The 16,070-nt window shown below is 41.9% G+C and overlaps 2 protein-coding genes across 8 annotated transcripts; one reads left to right on the forward strand and one right to left on the reverse strand.

Annotated features, from left to right (window-relative positions):
• Positions 1–182: 182 nt before the first annotated feature.
• Positions 183–7,936, reverse strand: LOC119134153 (gastrula zinc finger protein XlCGF57.1-like). Of its 4 annotated transcripts, XM_037270645.1 has the most exons (3): positions 7,718–7,936; positions 6,063–7,396; positions 4,625–5,810 (listed from the first exon to the last, which is right to left on the reverse strand). In XM_037270645.1, the coding sequence occupies exons 1-3, from the start codon at positions 7,818–7,820 to the stop codon at positions 4,740–4,742; spliced, it is 2,508 nt and encodes an 835-aa protein (XP_037126540.1). In that variant the 5' UTR covers positions 7,821–7,936; the 3' UTR covers positions 4,625–4,739. The 4 variants fall into 4 exon arrangements, with proteins under 4 accessions (XP_037126543.1, XP_037126542.1, XP_037126541.1 ...); XM_037270648.1 differs by lacking the exons at positions 4,625–5,810; positions 6,063–7,396; positions 7,718–7,936 and adding exons at positions 183–357; positions 526–1,830; XM_037270647.1 differs by lacking the exons at positions 4,625–5,810; positions 6,063–7,396; positions 7,718–7,936 and adding exons at positions 183–441; positions 526–1,830.
• A 3,112-nt stretch (positions 7,937–11,048) lies between these two features.
• Positions 11,049–13,440, forward strand: LOC119134015 (gastrula zinc finger protein XlCGF8.2DB-like). 4 transcript variants are annotated; one of them, XM_037270411.1, is made up of 6 exons: positions 11,060–11,243; positions 11,281–11,306; positions 11,736–11,863; positions 12,034–12,717; positions 12,802–13,136; positions 13,222–13,415. In XM_037270411.1, exons 3-6 carry the CDS (start codon positions 11,761–11,763, stop codon positions 13,243–13,245), a joined length of 1,146 nt encoding a protein of 381 aa, XP_037126306.1. In that variant the 5' UTR covers positions 11,060–11,243; positions 11,281–11,306; positions 11,736–11,760; the 3' UTR covers positions 13,246–13,415. The 4 variants fall into 4 exon arrangements, with proteins under 4 accessions (XP_037126304.1, XP_037126305.1, XP_037126303.1 ...); XM_037270408.1 differs by having other exon boundaries at positions 11,057–11,243; positions 12,802–13,440; XM_037270409.1 differs by lacking the exon at positions 11,281–11,306 and having other exon boundaries at positions 11,049–11,275; positions 12,802–13,440.
• The last annotated feature ends 2,630 nt before the right edge of the window (positions 13,441–16,070 follow it).

A 16,070-nucleotide genomic window follows, 5' to 3' on the forward strand; every position in this document is an offset into this window, starting at 1 on the left:
TGACCAGGACGTGAGACAAGAAAACAACAGTGTTTCCTTAATTTCGAAGTTTTATTTTGACTTTTAAATGTTTTTTTAAGTTGAAAAAAAAATCTGCGATGTAGTGAAGCCCCGATAAACGAAAAGCGAAGTAGCGAGGGATCACTGTATTATCATCGATGCAAAAACTCATGAAAACTCATTTCCTCAATTCACTCGGAATTCTCAATAGAGACTCTTTGGCAAGTGACTGAGCAGGCAACAGGGTTCTCGCTAGTGTGGATTCTTGTATGACTTGTTAAGGTTCCCTTTAATGAAAATCTTTGGCCACAAACTGAGCATGAAAAAGGTTTCTCGCCAGTGTGGATTCTTGTGTGCCTTTTTAAGTTTCCCTTGTCAGAGAATTTTTGGGTACAAACTGAGCATGAAAGGGGTTTCTCGTCAGTGTGGATTCTTGAGTGCCTTTTTAAGTTTCCCTTGTCAGAGAATTTTTGGGTACAAACTGAGCATGAAAGGGGTTTCTCGTCAGTGTGGATTCTTGAGTGCCTTTTTAAGTTTCCCTTGTCAGAGAATTTTTGGCCACAAATTGAGCATGAAAAAGGTTTCTCGCCAGTGTGGATTTTTGTGTGCCTTTTTAAGTTTCCCTTGTCAGAGAATTTTTGGCCACAAACTGAGCATGAAAAAGGTTTCTCACCAGTGTGGGTTCTTGTGTGCATTGTTAAACTTCCCTTATGAGAGAATTTTTGGCCACAAACTGAGCATGAAAACGGTTTCTCACCAGTGTGGATTCTTGTGTGCATTGTTAAATATCCCCTCAGAGAGAATTTTTGGCCACAAACCGAGCATGAAAAAGGTTTCTCGCCAGTGTGGATTCTTGTATGACTTTTTAAACTTCCCTTCTGAGAGAATTTCTGGCCACAAACTGAGCATGAATAAGGTTTCTCGCCAGTGTGGATTCTTGTGTGCATTGTTAAACTTCCCTTCTGAGAGAATTTTTGGCCACAAACTGAGCATGAAAAAGGTGTCTCGCCAGTGTGGATTCTTGTGTGCCTTTTTAAATTGTTCTTGTGAGAGAATTTTCGGCCACAAACTGAGCATGAAAAAGGTTTCTCGCCAGTGTGGATTCTTGTATGATGTTTAAATGTTACCGGCTCAGAGAATTTCTGGCCACAAACTGAGCATGAAAACGGTTTCTCGCCAGTGTGGATTCTTGTGTGCATTGTTAAACTTCCCTTCTGAGAGAATTTTTGGCCACAAACTGAGCATGAAAACGGTTTCTCACCAGTGTGGATTCTTGTGTGCATTGTTAAATTTCCCCTCTGAGAGAATTTTTGGCCACAAACTGAGCATGAAAACGGTTTCTCACCAGTGTGGATTCTTGTGTGCATTGTTAAATTTCCCCTCTGAGAGAATTTTTGGCCACAAACTGAGCATGAAAAAGGTTTCTCGCCAGTGTGGATTCTTGTATGACATTTTAAGTTTCCCTTGTCAGAGAATTTTTGGCCACAAACTGAGCATGAAAAAGGTTTCTCGCCAGTGTGGATTCTTGTGTGCCTTTTTAAATGTTCCCTCCAAGAGAATTTTTGGCCACAATCTAAGCAGGAAAAGTTTTTCTTTCTTGTGTGCATTCTCCTGTTGGTTTGAAACTCATCATCAGCATCAGCAGTAACATGTGATAACATGCCATCACTATCTGATGGTGGAGCTGCTTGTGATCCTCCACAGTGGTCTCCATCACATTGACTTGAGCTGCAGCTTGGAGGCCCTGCCCCTTTGCTCACCTCATGTTGACCCTCATCTAACCTCTTCACAAGAACACCAGTCCATGGCATCTTGCAGGTATCCTCCTCCTTTTTAATGTCTTCTCCCTCCTCTTTATTCCAAGGCCGCTCCGGCTCTTCCTCCTCTTTTATGGTGCAAAGAAACTTCTGCTCCATTTTTTCACTGAAGTGATGGACCTCTTTGCCCACATCTTCCTCTTTAATGTGAGTGCGATCTGGCTCCTGCTGCTTAGGATGGATAGCTTCAAAAAAAGACAAACACACATTGAGAATGGAATTTACAAACTGGCAAAACGTACACAAGGACTTCCTCAATCTGCCCATCACATGATTTTGATAGAATTTTACTAAAAAGAGACACTGGAAGAGGATTCATAATAGAAAATAAACGTGTCCTAAGCTGCTCTGTGCAAAACAACATACGGCTGCAGCCGAAGATCTTCCAGTTGTCGACGACTACAGTCCTTTTCCTCCACGTACTTTGCTGTGGTCCTTGCAGACATTTTCACACTGCAGCCACTGTCAGGTCTAAGTAGGAACAGACATTAAGTCACACAACGACATAAAGAGGAGAAGACAACCAGTATTGTTTTACTCGCGAGTAAAATGGTTGAATATCAAGTTCAACTCGTGTTGTTTACAACGTGAACTTCATGCGACCCAATACCCTAAACGACATTTCATGTCGATCGGTCCCGTTTTTGCAAACGTGGTTACGCGTTATCATTTGATAGAGTGCATGAAGGCATTGAGATTTAAAATCGGCGGCATGCCTGCTTGCCTGCAACCATCACTGCTAATCAGTATCAGGCATGGTCCAGACAAGAACCAGCATGTAATGATGGCTCATTTGAGATCCAACATTCGTCGAGGACGCTGCTCAGAGTAGCCTTTCCAGCTCCTCGACAATAGACAGTTGTAAATTAACAAAAATCCAGCTAAATATCATAAAGGTAGCACTGTGGTAGCTACCATGCTAAAAGCAGCGGGACGTACTTCTGTACTGTGACCAGGCAGTACTACAGATAAAGGTGCTAACATGATAACTTAGGTCAATCGCGGTAACTTACCTCTTTCGTCGTTGCAGTTGTAGTGTAGCGAATGTTACTAATTTCCCCACGTAAGTTGCGTGTTTATCCGATGCAACCGAATGGAAGGCGATACGCTTCTGTTTGAGTGCTTGGACCTAGCGCGGCGTTGTTGTTGTCGCTTTATTTCCTGGTACGTAATGATGACGTAATTTGAGTGAGGTCTCGGGCGCTCTCTAGCGGAACACCGTGGAACGTTTTATGTTGTTGTCCAGCAAACAAACTAACACTCGGGCGCCCTCTAGCGGAACACCGTGGAACGTTTTATGTTGTCCAGCAAACAAACTAACATTACGTGCAAAAAAAAAACCATCTTGTGCACGTTTTCAAAAAAAACAAATCGAATACATTTTAATAGGATACTAGCGTGTGTTTGTCGTGCGTGTTGTCTAACACTCGTGTTCACTAGCCAGAAAGCTTTCAGCAGCTTATGCGTCATTGATGCCTGATGAAGCCTTGAAGCTTTCCATCCACGTGCTTCACAAAAAAGTTAATCTTATGAGATTTCATACGCACACTGGTGGCCAAAGCCTTCATTGTCAAAATTAGGTCTGGTATTTGATCTGTTTCATTATTTTGAGGTTAATGCCGTGGTATCAAATAAAGTAATGATATGCTGTTTATGATAATTACCTTACTTGTGTCGTAAAATGTTGGGAATTACTCACATCTCATGGACTTCCATTTCTTAAAGTGTATCACATGACGCATGTCATCATTCGTCAATTTTTAATATCTACACAATTCCATATGATTCAATATTTCACATGATTTTACATTGTTCAATGTCATTCTGTACAATTCACTCTCATTTTATTTCATGATTACAAAGCATTCCACATGCTGTCATATTTTCTCATTCAGCTTTTCTACACAAATTGCTTCATCTATTTTCTCTGCAAAATGAAAAGAATTGGCCACACTTTTGGAGGAGAGTTTAAATATTGTGCAGCTCAACTTTCTATTCCTCCCTGTAGTTGTCTCAACTCGCTTCGGATATGGTGTGGATGATTGGTTAGTTTTTTCCGTTGCAGAAAGCAGGGCTGAATCGCAACACAAGCGCAAGGGGGGAAAAAGTTTCTTTTGACCTCTGATTTGACAAATATGGGGGGCAAAAACCTTAACATAAACATCAAAAGCTGAACAAAACTAAACCTTGAACATTAATAGAAACTAAGCAAATTTCCCTGAATATGAATTAAAACTAATTACAGCTAAAATCCACAACTAAAAACAAAATAAACATAAACTACAATAAAAACTACAAAACTATTATCATCCCAAGGCCAGTTGACTATACAGTAATCCCTCGTTTATCACGGATAATTGGTTAAAAAAACACCTGCGATAAGTGAAATCCACGAACTACGGTCACCAACAAGAAGTACTGGACAGGCTAACATGTTAGCAGAAAGATACTAACTTGCGATCATGCTAACACACGAAAAAAGACTTCTAAAGGAATGTAAACAAACATTTGGAGCAACACTACATTGTCCTAAAGGTTAGACATGTTTCCTTAATTCCGAAGTTTTATTTGGACTTTTGACAGTTTTTTTAATTTGGAAAAAAATCTGCGATGTATTGAAGCCACGATAAACGAAACGCGGAGTAGCGAGGGATCACTGTTATCATCGATGCAAAAACTCATGAAGTCTGCTCAAATAGAAGGTGAAAACATCCCGGGTCGTTGCTCATCTCCCCAACACACTCGGAATTCTCAATCGAGACTCTTTGGCAAGTGACTGAGCAGGCAACAGGGTTCTCGCCAGTGTGGATTCTTGTATGACTTTTTAAGGTTCTCTTTAATGAAAATCTTTGGCCACAAACTGGGCATGAAAAAGGTTTCTCGCCAGTGTGGATTCTTGTGTGCCTTTTTAAGTTTCCCTTGTCAGAGAATTTTTACGCCACAAATTGAGCATGAAAAAGGTTTCTCACCAGTGTGGGTTCTTGTATGACCTATTAAGGCTCCATTCTCAGAGAATTTTTGGGCACAAACTGAGCATGAAAGGGGTTTCTCGTCAGTGTGGATTCTTGAGTGCTTTTTTAAGTTTCCCTTGCCAGAGAATTTCTGGCCACAAACTGAGCATGAAAAAGGTTTCTCGCCAATGTGGATTCTTGTGTGCCTTTTTAAGTTTCCCTTGTCAGAGAATTTTTCGCCACAAATTGAGCATGAAAAAGGTTTCTCACCAGTGTGGGTTCTTGTATGACCTATTAAGGCTCCATTCTCAGAGAATTTTTGGGCACAAACTGAGCATGAAAGGGGTTTCTCGTCAGTGTGGATTCTTGAGTGCTTTTTTAAGTTTCCCTTGCCAGAGAATTGCTGGCCACAAAATGAGCATGAAAAAGGTTTCTCACCAGTGTGGATTCTTGTGTGCTTTTTTAAATTTCCCCTGAGAGAGAATTTTTTGCCACAAACGGAGCATGAAAAAGGTTTCTCGCCAGTGTGGATTCTTGTGTGCATTGTTAAACTTCCCCTCTGAGAGAAAATTTGGCCACAAACGGAGCATGAAAAAGGTTTCTCGCCAGTGTGGATTCTTGTGTGCATTGTTAAACCTCCCTTGTGAGAGAATTTTTGGCCACAGACTGAGCACGAAAAAGGTTTTTCACCAGTGTGGATTCTTGTGTGCTTTTTTAAACTTGCCCTCTGAGAGAATTTTTGGCCACAATCTGAGCATGAAAAAGGTTTCTCGCCAGTGTGGATTCTTGTATGAATTTTTAAGTTTTCCTTGTCAGAGAATTTCTGGCCACAAACGGAGCATGAAAAAGGTTTCTCGCCAGTGTGGATTTTTGTGTGCCTTTTTAAGTTTCCCTTGTCAGAGAATGTTTGGCCACAAACTGAGCATGAAAACGGTTTTTCACCAGTGTGGATTCTTGTGTGCTTTTTTAAATTTGCCCTCTGAGAGAATTTTTGGCCACAATCTGAGCATGGAAAAGGTTTCTCGCCAGTGTGGATTCTTGTATGACTTTTTAAGTTTCCCTTGCCAGAGAATTTCTGGCCACAAACTGAGCATGAAAAAGGTTTCTCGCCAATGTGGATTCTTGTGTGCCTTTTTAAGTTTCCCTTGTCAGAGAATTTTTCGCCACAAATTGAGCATGAAAAAGGTTTCTCACCAGTGTGGGTTCTTGTATGACCTATTAAGGCTCCATTCTCAGAGAATTTTTGGGCACAAACTGAGCATGAAAGGAGTTTCTCGTCAGTGTGGATTCTTGAGTGCTTTTTTAAGTTTCCCTTGCCAGAGAATTTCTGGCCACAAACTGAGCATGAAAAAGGTTTCTCGTCAGTGTGGATTCTTGAGTGCTTTTTTAAGTTTCCCTTGCCAGAGAATTTCTGGCCACAAAATGAGCATGAAAAAGGTTTCTCACCAGTGTGGATTCTTGTGTGCTTTTTTAAATTTCCCCTGAGAGAGAATTTTTTGCCACAAACGGAGCATGAAAAAGGTTTCTCGCCAGTGTGGATTCTTGTGTGGATTGTTAAACTTCCCCTCTGAGAGAAAATTAGGCCACAAACGGAGCATGAAAAAGGTTTCTCGCCAGTGTGGATTCTTGTGTGCATTGTTAAACCTCCCTTGTGAGAGAATTTTTGGCCACAGACTGAGCACGAAAAAGGTTTTTCACCAGTGTGGATTCTTGTGTGATTTTTGAAACTTGCCCTATGAGAGAATTTTTGGCCACAATATGAGCATGAAAAAGGTTTCTCGCCAGTGTGGATTCTTGTATGAATTTTTAAGTTTTCCTTGTCAGAGAATTTCTGGCAGCAAACGGAGCATGAAAAAGGTTTCTCGCCAGTGTGGATTTTTGTGTGCCTTTTTAAGTTTCCCTTGTCAGAGAATGTTTGGCCACAAACTGAGCATGAAAACGGTTTTTCACCAGTGTGGATTCTTGTGTGCTTTTTTAAATTTGCCCTCTGAGAGAATGTTTGGCCACAATCTGAGCATGGAAAAGGTTTCTCGCCAGTGTGGATTCTTGAATGACTTTTTAAGTTTCCCTTGCCAGAGAATTTCTGGCCACAAACTGAGCATGAAAAAGGTTTCTCGCCAGTGTGGATTCTTGTGTGCTTTTTTAAATGTTCCCTCCAAGAGAATTTTTGGCCACAATCTAAGCAGGAAAAGTTTTTCTTTCTTGTGTGCATTCTCCTGTTGGTTTGAGACTCATCATCAGCAGGAACATGTGATGACATGCCATCACTATCTGATGGTGGAGCTGCTTGTGATCCTCCACAGTGGTCTCCATCACCTTGATTTGAGCTGCAGCTTGGAGGCTCTGCCCCTTTGCTCACCTCATGTTGACCCTCATCTAAACTCTTCACAGGAACACCAGTCCATGGCATCTTGCAGGTATCCTCCTCCTCCTCCTTTTTAATGTCGCAGGAGTCTTCTCCCTCCTCTTTATTCCAAGGCCGCTCCGGCTCTTCCTCCTCTTTTATGGTGCAAAGAAACTTCTGCTCCATTTTTTCATTGAAGTGATGGACCTCTTTGCCCACATCTTCCTCTTTAATGTGAGTGCGCTCTGGCTCCTGCTGCTTAGGACGAATAGCTTCATTGATGTCTGCAAAACAAGACAAACACATATTGAGAATGAACGTTACAGTTGAAGAGAAACTGGCAAAACCTATACAAGATCTTTTTCAATCTGCCTATTGTGGTGGATTTTCTTCAGTGGTCACACGGTCTTCAAAAGCTGGTGGTGGAAAGGTGGTTGGCTCGGGGAAGGAAACTTCGGTGACACACGGCTGATTGGGAAAAGATTTTACTCAGCCGATGTCTGAAATGAAGTGTCCCTTTCTAGCAAAAGTGTTGATTTTGATAGAATTTTACTAAAAAGAAACACTGGCAGAGGATTCATAATAGAAAATAGACGTGTCCTAACCTGCTCTGCGAAACACAACATACGGCTGCAGCCGAAGATCTTCCAGTTGTCGACGACTACAGTCCTTTTCCTCCACGTACTTTGCTGTGGTCCTTGCAGACATTTTCACACTGCAGCCACTGTCAGGTCTAAGTAGGAACAGACATTAATTCACACAATGACATAAAGAGGAGAAGACAACCAGTATTTGTTTTACTCGCGAGGAGAACTAACAGAGAGCGTTTTCAGTTACATCACTTCTGAGCTCTTTCTGTTTCTGCAGTATTTCAACAGTCCAGTATTACTCCCGGTACAGGCAAGAACTAGGTACAGACAAGAACCAGCATGGAATGATGGCTCATTTGAGATCCAACATTCGCCGAGGACGCTGCTCAGACAGTTGTAATTCAACGATAATGCCAATAATCAAGCTAAATATCATAAAGTTAGCACTGTGGTAGCTACCATGCTAATGAAAGCGGGCCACACTTCTGTACTGCAACCAAGCAGTACTAGGAATAACGGTACCAACACGATAACTTAGGTCCACAGGCGTAACTTACCTATTTCGTTGTTGCAATTGTAGTGTAGCTAATGTTACTGATTCACCACATAAGTTGCGTGTTTATCCGATGCAGGCAAATAGAAGGCAAAAATCACCAAATGATTCCCGAGCGCGGCGCCGATGCTGCTCACTGCTCCCCTCTTCTCCAGGGGATGGATCAAAATCACACGGGGATGGGTTAAATGCAGAGCACACATTTCACCACACCCAGATGTGTGTGTGACGATCATTGGGACTTTAACTTCAACTTTAAAAAGCTTCTGTTTTTTTGTCCCTGCGCGTAATGTTGATGTCATTTGAGACAGGTCCCGGACGCCCCCTAGCGAAGGACCGTGGGACGTTTAACGTTTTGGTTGCCCAGCAAACAAACCAACATTGCGTGCAAAAAAATAAAAATAAAAAGCTTGTGAGGTTTCATACGCACTGCCGGCCAAAGCCTTCATTGTCAAAATTAGGTCCGTTTTTTGTGTTTTGATCTGTTTGATTACTTTGAGTTTAATGCCGTGATACGCTGTTTAAGATACTGAAGGAATGGGGTCGAAATACAAAAAGTCCTGCCCAGCTACAAAAACAGATATGCTCAAACCTCATTTAATAAAATACATAAGCAGACAAGTGTATTCACATATTAAATCAATAAAAGAAACATTTTAAGCATATAATTATACCTACACACCAAATCAATAAAGGAGACATAACTAGACATTTTTGATAGGTAGTAATGACAAAGGTTTTTATAACCTTATAATCTGATATGTATTTCTGAGCACTTTGAAATAACAAATGTTCTCTGATATTGCCTGAATAGCTTATTGACCCTTAAGGAACTGTTTAATGCATGCCTGATGATTTTTCTAAATCACAGACACTGCCAAAGTCATCAGTACTTGATTATATCTTCTGTTTTGACTAATGCTAGACGCCAGTTTTCGATTACTACTAGTACTGAACGTTCTGGACAGAGGGAAATATTTTGCCTAACAAAGAAAAGATATGGTTGGAAGCATGATTAAACTAAGAATAGGATGACGTAAGCAAGTACATGGAGTATCAAAAGAACAAACAAACAAAAACATGGTAAGTGGTGAGTACAAACTTTGAATAGTCAGGGAACATTAATAAATGGATGATGTCACAGCCAAAAGCTCACATAATTCCGTACAAAATGACCAAATTGAAAGAATGATGAATGGGTGGTGTGCGACAGTGGGCGCAGTGGATGTGTGTGCAAGAATGGTTTACAGGAAGGACACTTGGAGAAAACAACCAAGAACCCTAAAGGGAAATGTGCTTTCGGCAGTTTGCAAACATACTTTATTAAGGCGGCACTAGACTTATAATCATATCAATAAATGCTTTTGCCAGTTTGCAAACTTATTTTATTAAAGCTGCGCTAGACATATATAATCATATCAATATAATCTTCAGTAGTGGTGTGCTCGTGTAGTTGCATGATTGGCGCTAAGGAATGTGAAGGCAACTCCATGAACTTATTTTCGACAAAGTGTTGTGGAACATGATGTCCCAGGCAGGGAGGACGGGAGGAGGACTCATCGGTCCGAAAGAACAGAACAGAAAGAACACCTTATTTGAACATCTCGGCCGGTGAGGAACGAGGATAACAACTCGTCCTGGTGGTCCAGACCCAACCGCCAGACAGCTGAGGCCGGACACCTGCACTTAGCAGCGAAAAACACCCAGACGAGGAGGAGTTGGCCATCGACCAATCATCACACAATGCTTGAATATTGATATTGTGTTTCTTTAAAACTGGGCAACCCGGAAGAATGTGTTGTTTCTTGATGGTCACAAGAACACACGAATCCGCCTGTATTAGTTTGCTTTGTCAGGAATAAACAATTGGTAAATTCGGTCTGATTGATCTACTTTGAAAAGACGAACTCGCAAAATTGTTAGGTGCGCCAGTGTGTGAATTAGGACATAACTCTTGTGTTAAGTGTTGATCGCAATTTGGAGTAAGATCAATAACTAAAATCGGTAGCCTAACACCCCGACCAAAGGGGATCTCTCCTGCAAACTTGCCACACCCCCTGACTCATCACTCATCAAACTCGGCCCACGCCGATGTGCATGTGCAACTGAATATAAGCTGATCAAAGAACCTTGAACATTGCCTTTGTGAATGGAGACTTTCTGCACTTGAGCATGGTCGCACGAAAGGCCCAGCGCTGTATTGTACTTTCCTGAAAACAGAGATTTCTTAACAAGAATTGTGATTGAACTCAACCAACCTGTGTAAGTCTAAATTATGTTTCGGTGTCTTAGCCTTTTCCTAAAACTGAAGAAATAAAATGAGCACGCGGTGAGTAAATTGGATAACAGGTGATTGGCTATGGCTTTTGCCGTGAGGCGCGGATAGCGCGCTTCCCAAATTGTGGACCAAAAGTCCGACAAAGGTAATTATCATAAACAGCATATCATTACTTTATTTGATACCACGGCATTAACCTCAAAATAATGAAACAGATCAAATACCATACCTAATTTTGACAATGAAGGCCACCAGTGTGCGTATGAAACCTCATAAGCTTAACGTTTTTGTGAAGCACGTGGCTGGAAAGCTTCAAGGCTTCATCTGGCATCAATGACGCACAAGCTGCTGAAAGCTTTCTGGCGAGTGAACACGAGTGTTAGACAACACGCACGACAAACACACGCTAGTATGCTATTAAAATCTATTCGAATTTTTTTTTTTTTTTTTTTTTTTTGAGAACGTGCACAAGATGGGGTTTTTTTTTGCACGCAATGTTAGTTTGTTTGCTGGACAACAACATAAAAACGTCCCACGGTGTTCCGCTAGAGAGCGCCCGAGACCTCACTCAAATTACGTCATCATTACGTACCAGGAAGTAAAGCGACAACAACAAAGCCGCGCTAGGTCCAAGCACTCAAACAGAAGCGTATCGCCTTCCATTCGGTTGCATCGGATAAACACGCCACTTACGTGGTGAATCAGTAACATTCGCGACACTACAACTGCAACGACGAAAGAGGTAAGTTACCGCGATTGACCTAAGTTATCATGTTAGCACCTTTATTTGTAGTATTGCCTGGTCACAGTACAGAAGTACTTACAACCGTCTATTGTCGAGGAGCTGGAAAGGCTTCTCTGAGCAGCGTCCTCGACGAATGTTGGATCTCAAATGAGCCATCATTACATGCTGGTTCTTGTCTGGACCATGCGTAATACTGATTAGCAGTGATGGTTGCAGGCATGCCGCCGATTTTAAATCTCAATGCCTACATGCACTCTATGATAACGCGTAACCACGTTTGCAAAAACGGGACCGATCGACATGAAATGTCGTTTAGGGTATTGGGTCGCTTGAAGTTCACGTTGTAAACAACACGAGTTGAAATTGATATTCAACCATTTTACTCGCGAGAAAAACAAATACTGGTTGTCTTCTCCTCTTTATGTCATTGTGTGAATTAATGTCTGTTCCTACTTAGACCTGACAGTGGCTGCAGTGTGAAAATGTCTGCAAGGACCACAGCAAAGTACGTGGAGGAAAAGGACTGTAGTCGTCGACAACTGGAAGATCTTCGGCTGCAGCCGTATGTTGTCTTGCGCAGAGCAGGTTAGGACACGTTTATTTTCTATTATGAATCCTCTTCCAGTGTCTGTTTTTAGTAAAATTCTATCAAAATCATGTGTGATAGGCAGATTGAGGAAGTCCTTGTGTAAGTTTTGCCAGTTTCTCTTCAACTGTAAATTCCATTCTCAATGTGTGTTTGTCTTTTTTTGCAGACATCAATGAAGCTAAGCAGCAGGAGCCAGATCGCACTCACATTAAAGAGGAAGATGTGGGCAAAGAGGTCCATCACTTCAATGAAAAAATGGAGCAGAAGTTTCTTTGCACCATAAAAGAGGAGGAAGAGCCGGAGCGGCCTTGGAATAAAGAGGAGGGAGAAGACATTAAAAAGGAGGAGGATACCTGCAAGATGCCATGGACTGGTGTTCATGTGAAGAGTTTAGATGAGGGTCAACATGAGGTGAGCAAAGGGGCAGGGCCTCCAAGCTGCAGCTCAAGTCAATGTGATGGAGACCACTGTGGAGGATCACAAGCAGCTCCACCATCAGATAGTGATGGCATGTCATCACATGTTCCTGCTGATGCTGATGATGAGTCTCAAACCAACAGGAGAATGCACACAAGAAAGAAAAACTTTTCCTGCTTAGATCGTGGCCAAAAATTCTCTTGGAGGGAACATTTTAAAAGGCACACAAGAATCCACACTGGTGAGAAACCTTTTTCATGCTCAGATTGTGGCCAAAAATTCTCTCACAGGACAACTTTAAAAAAGCACACGAGAATCCACACTGGCGAAAAACCTTTTTCATGCTCAGTCTGTGGCCAAAAATTCTCTCAGAAGGGAAGTTTAACAATGCACGCAAGAATCCACACTGGCGAGAAACCGTTTTCATGCTCAGTTTGTGGCCAAAAATTCTCTCAGAAGGGAAGTTTAACAATGCACACAAGAATCCACACTGGCGAGAAACCGTTTTCATGCTCAGTTTGTGGCAAAAAATTCTCTTTGAGGGAAAATTTAAAAACGCACACAAGAATCCACACTGGTGAGAAACCTTTTTCATGCTTAGTTTGTGGCCATAAATTCTCTGACAAGGGAACCTTAATTAGACATACAAGAATCCACACTGGTGAGAAACCTTTTTCATGCTCAGTTTGTGGCCAAGCATTCTCTGACAAGGGAAACTTAAAAAAGCACTCAAGAATCCACACTGTCGAGAAACCCCTTTCATGCTCAGTTTGTGCCCAAAACTTCTCTGAGAAGGGAAACTTAAAAAGGCACACAAAAATCCACACTGGCGAGAAACCTTTTTCATGCTCAGTTTGTGGCCGAAAATTCTCCCGGGAGGACCACTTAAAAAAGCACACAAGAATCCACACTGGCGAGAAACCTTTTTCATGCTCAGTTTGTGGCCAAAGATTTTCATTAAAGGGAACCTTAAAAAGTCATACAAGAATCCACACTGGCGAGAACCCTGTTGCCTGCTCAGTCACTTGCCAAAGAGTCTCGATTGAGAATTCAGAGTGTCTTGGGGAGATGAGCAATGACCTGGGACGTTTTCACCTTATATTTGAGCAGACTTCATGAGTTTTTGCATCGATGATAATACAGTGATCCCTCGCTACTTCGCGTTTCGTTTATCCTGGCTTCAATACATCGCGGATTTTTCTCCAAATTAAAAAAACAGTTAAAAGTCCAAATAAAACTTTGAAATTAAGGAAACATGTCTAACCTTTAGGACAATGTAGGAGGGGTCTTCAGCGGGCAAGTGCTGTTCTGAGCGTCGAAGCGAGCAAAGAAGCGGTTGAGATCGTTGAGCAGACGGATGTCGCCCTCACAGCTCTGCGGCGCGGGCTTGTAGTCCGTGATGGTCTGAATGCCCTGCCAAAGGCTCCGTGCGTCCTTGCTATCCTTGAAGTGGGCGGTAATCTTGCAAGAGAACGCCCTTTTCGCCTCCTTGATGCCCCGGGACAGGTCGGCCCTCGCTGTCCTCAAGCCAGCCTCATCCCCCGCTCTGAAGGCTTTGTCCCTGGCCCTCAGCAGCCTGAGGACAGCCCCTGTCAGCCATGGCTTCCAGTTAGCCCGAGTGACAATGTATTTCGAGTGGGTCACGTCATCAATGCACTTCGCGATGTAAGAGGAAACAGAGTCAGTATACTCCTCTATGTCCGTCCGATCGTTGCAAGTGGAGGGGAGGGAGTATTTAAAATCGCACACAAGAATCCACACTGGTGAGAAACCTTTTTCATGCTCAATTTGTGGCCAGAAATTCTCTGAGCAGGTAACCTTAAAACGTCATACAAGAATCCACACTGGCGAGAAACCTTTTTTTCATGCTCAGTTTGTGGCCGAAAGTTCTCTGAGGGGGCACATTTAAAAAGGCACACAAGAATCCACACTGGTGAGAAACCGTATTCATGCTCAGTTTGTGGCCAGAAATTCTCTGAGCCGGTAACATTTAAACGTCATACAAGAATCCACACTGGCGAGAAACCTTTTTCATGCTCAGTTTGTGGCCAAACTTTTTCTCGGAGGGAGTATATAAATACGCACACAAGAATCCACACTGGTGAGAAACCTTTTCATGCTCAGTTTGTGGCCAAAGATTTTCATTAAAGAGAACCTTAAAAACTCATACAAGAATCCACACTGGCGAGAACCCTGTTGCCTGCTCAGTCACTTGCCAAAGAGTCTCTATTGAGCATTCCAAGTGAATTGAGGAGATGAGCAATGATCCATGAAGTTCTCACCTGCCATTTGAGCAGATTATGAGTTTATGCATCAATGATAATTCTATTCTAGTATGTACCTTTTGATTGAAATGCTGTACTCCTTTCCTTTACTACAGTCAGAAGGTCACATTTTAGTTTTAGTAATGAATTAGAATTAGTGAACCGGTGTCAGCATGATAATAGTTCTTAAAGTTCCAATGATCGTCACACATTTCTCTGCATTTAACCCATCCCTGTGTGTTTTAATCCATCCCCTGGGGGAGAGGGGAGCAGTGAGCAGCAGCGGCGTCACGCTCGGGAATCATTTGGTGATCTAACCTCCCAATTCCAACCCTTAATGATGAGTGCCAAGCAGGGAGGCAACGGGTCCCATTTTTATAATCTTTGGTGTGACCCGGCCGGGGTTTGAACCGACACCCTTCCAGTCTCAGGGCGGACACTCTACCACTAGGCTACTGAGCTGGTGGTTCTGTACAATTCCTTATACGTACCTGATGTTTATTTTGGTTTTAGTTATGTGCAATTAGTTTTAATTCATATTCAGGGAAAGTTGCTTAGTTTTTATTAGTGTTTAGGGTTTTGTTTTGTTCAGCTTTTCATGTTCATGTGGATCAATAAAATGAAGAAAAAAAAACGTGTTGGATATCCCCCACTTTTTCTTGAACAGTGTTTTTTTTTCCATTGCCTTGCTACTAACAATGTACTTGAGATGCATTAAGACATTTCATTAAAAAGTTGTTTACTTCACCGTACTCATTAAATTAAATTAGGATACTAATTAAGACTATTAATCTTCTGTCATTTGTTGTCTCAGTTTCTGTTTTTGCAATGTGATGTCCAGAGCTCTGAGCTGCTTGAGGAAACCGTGGTTGGGCAGGACGCAACGGCGTTGTTTCACAGGTCCTCTCAATGGAAAAACAATTATCCGATGAACATTTGCTGGATGACTTAGTTTCACGAGTGTGCGTAATATGTCCCTCTAGCGTTAAACAACACGCACGACAAACGCACGCTAGTATGCTAGTAACATCTATTTGAGTCTTTTTATTGTTTATATTTTGAAAACGTGCACAAAATGTTTTTCTTACGCGTAATGTCGGTGGTGGCGCTCTAATAGTAACACTTCACTTACTTAACAGGAAGCAGTGAGTAGTGACGTGCATTCCAGTTCTTTTAATTGAACTGGATCTTTGGAATCAGTTCACTCAAAAGATTCACTCAAAAGAATCGTTCACCAAATCGTTCGCCCCCCCAAACACACACTCAGTCACTCACTCGGTCGTGAGCGGGATTGCATGTTATTGCATGTTTGTTGAAGTCAAATGAACTGAAAAAAGAACTTCAGGAAGTGATACGTTCACTAAAAAGAGTCGTTCATTTGAACGAATCGTTCACTCGCGAGCCAACACTATCTGCTACACTACTGTATTTTAATGGTGGTCATTAGTACTTAGTACTAATGTTTTTTTAAAGTGTTACTTGGTGCAAAAGGTTTGAAAACCAATGTTCCAAATCAAAATGT

This window comes from Syngnathus acus, chromosome 14 (genome assembly GCF_901709675.1).
Source record: "Syngnathus acus chromosome 14, fSynAcu1.2, whole genome shotgun sequence".
NCBI lineage: Eukaryota > Metazoa > Chordata > Actinopteri > Syngnathiformes > Syngnathidae > Syngnathus > Syngnathus acus.

Coding starts and splice junctions, on each gene's coding strand:
- LOC119134015 (XM_037270409.1), top strand. CDS start 11,761: ATGTCTGCAAGGACCACAGCAAAGTACGTGGAGGAAAAGGACTGTAGT. Junction 11,864..12,033: donor TGTTGTCTTGCGCAGAGCAG/GTTAGGACACGT, acceptor CTTTTTTTGCAG/ACATCAATGAAGCTAAGCAG. Junction 12,718..12,801: donor GAAACCGTTTTCATGCTCAG/TTTGTGGCCAAA, acceptor TTTCATGCTCAG/TTTGTGGCAAAAAATTCTCT.
- LOC119134153 (XM_037270645.1), bottom strand. CDS start 7,820: ATGTCTGCAAGGACCACAGCAAAGTACGTGGAGGAAAAGGACTGTAGT. Junction 7,397..7,717: donor TGTTGTGTTTCGCAGAGCAG/GTTAGGACACGT, acceptor CTTGTTTTGCAG/ACATCAATGAAGCTATTCGT. Junction 5,811..6,062: donor AGGGAAACTTAAAAAAGCAC/TCAAGAATCCAC, acceptor TTAAAAAGTCAT/ACAAGAATCCACACTGGCGA.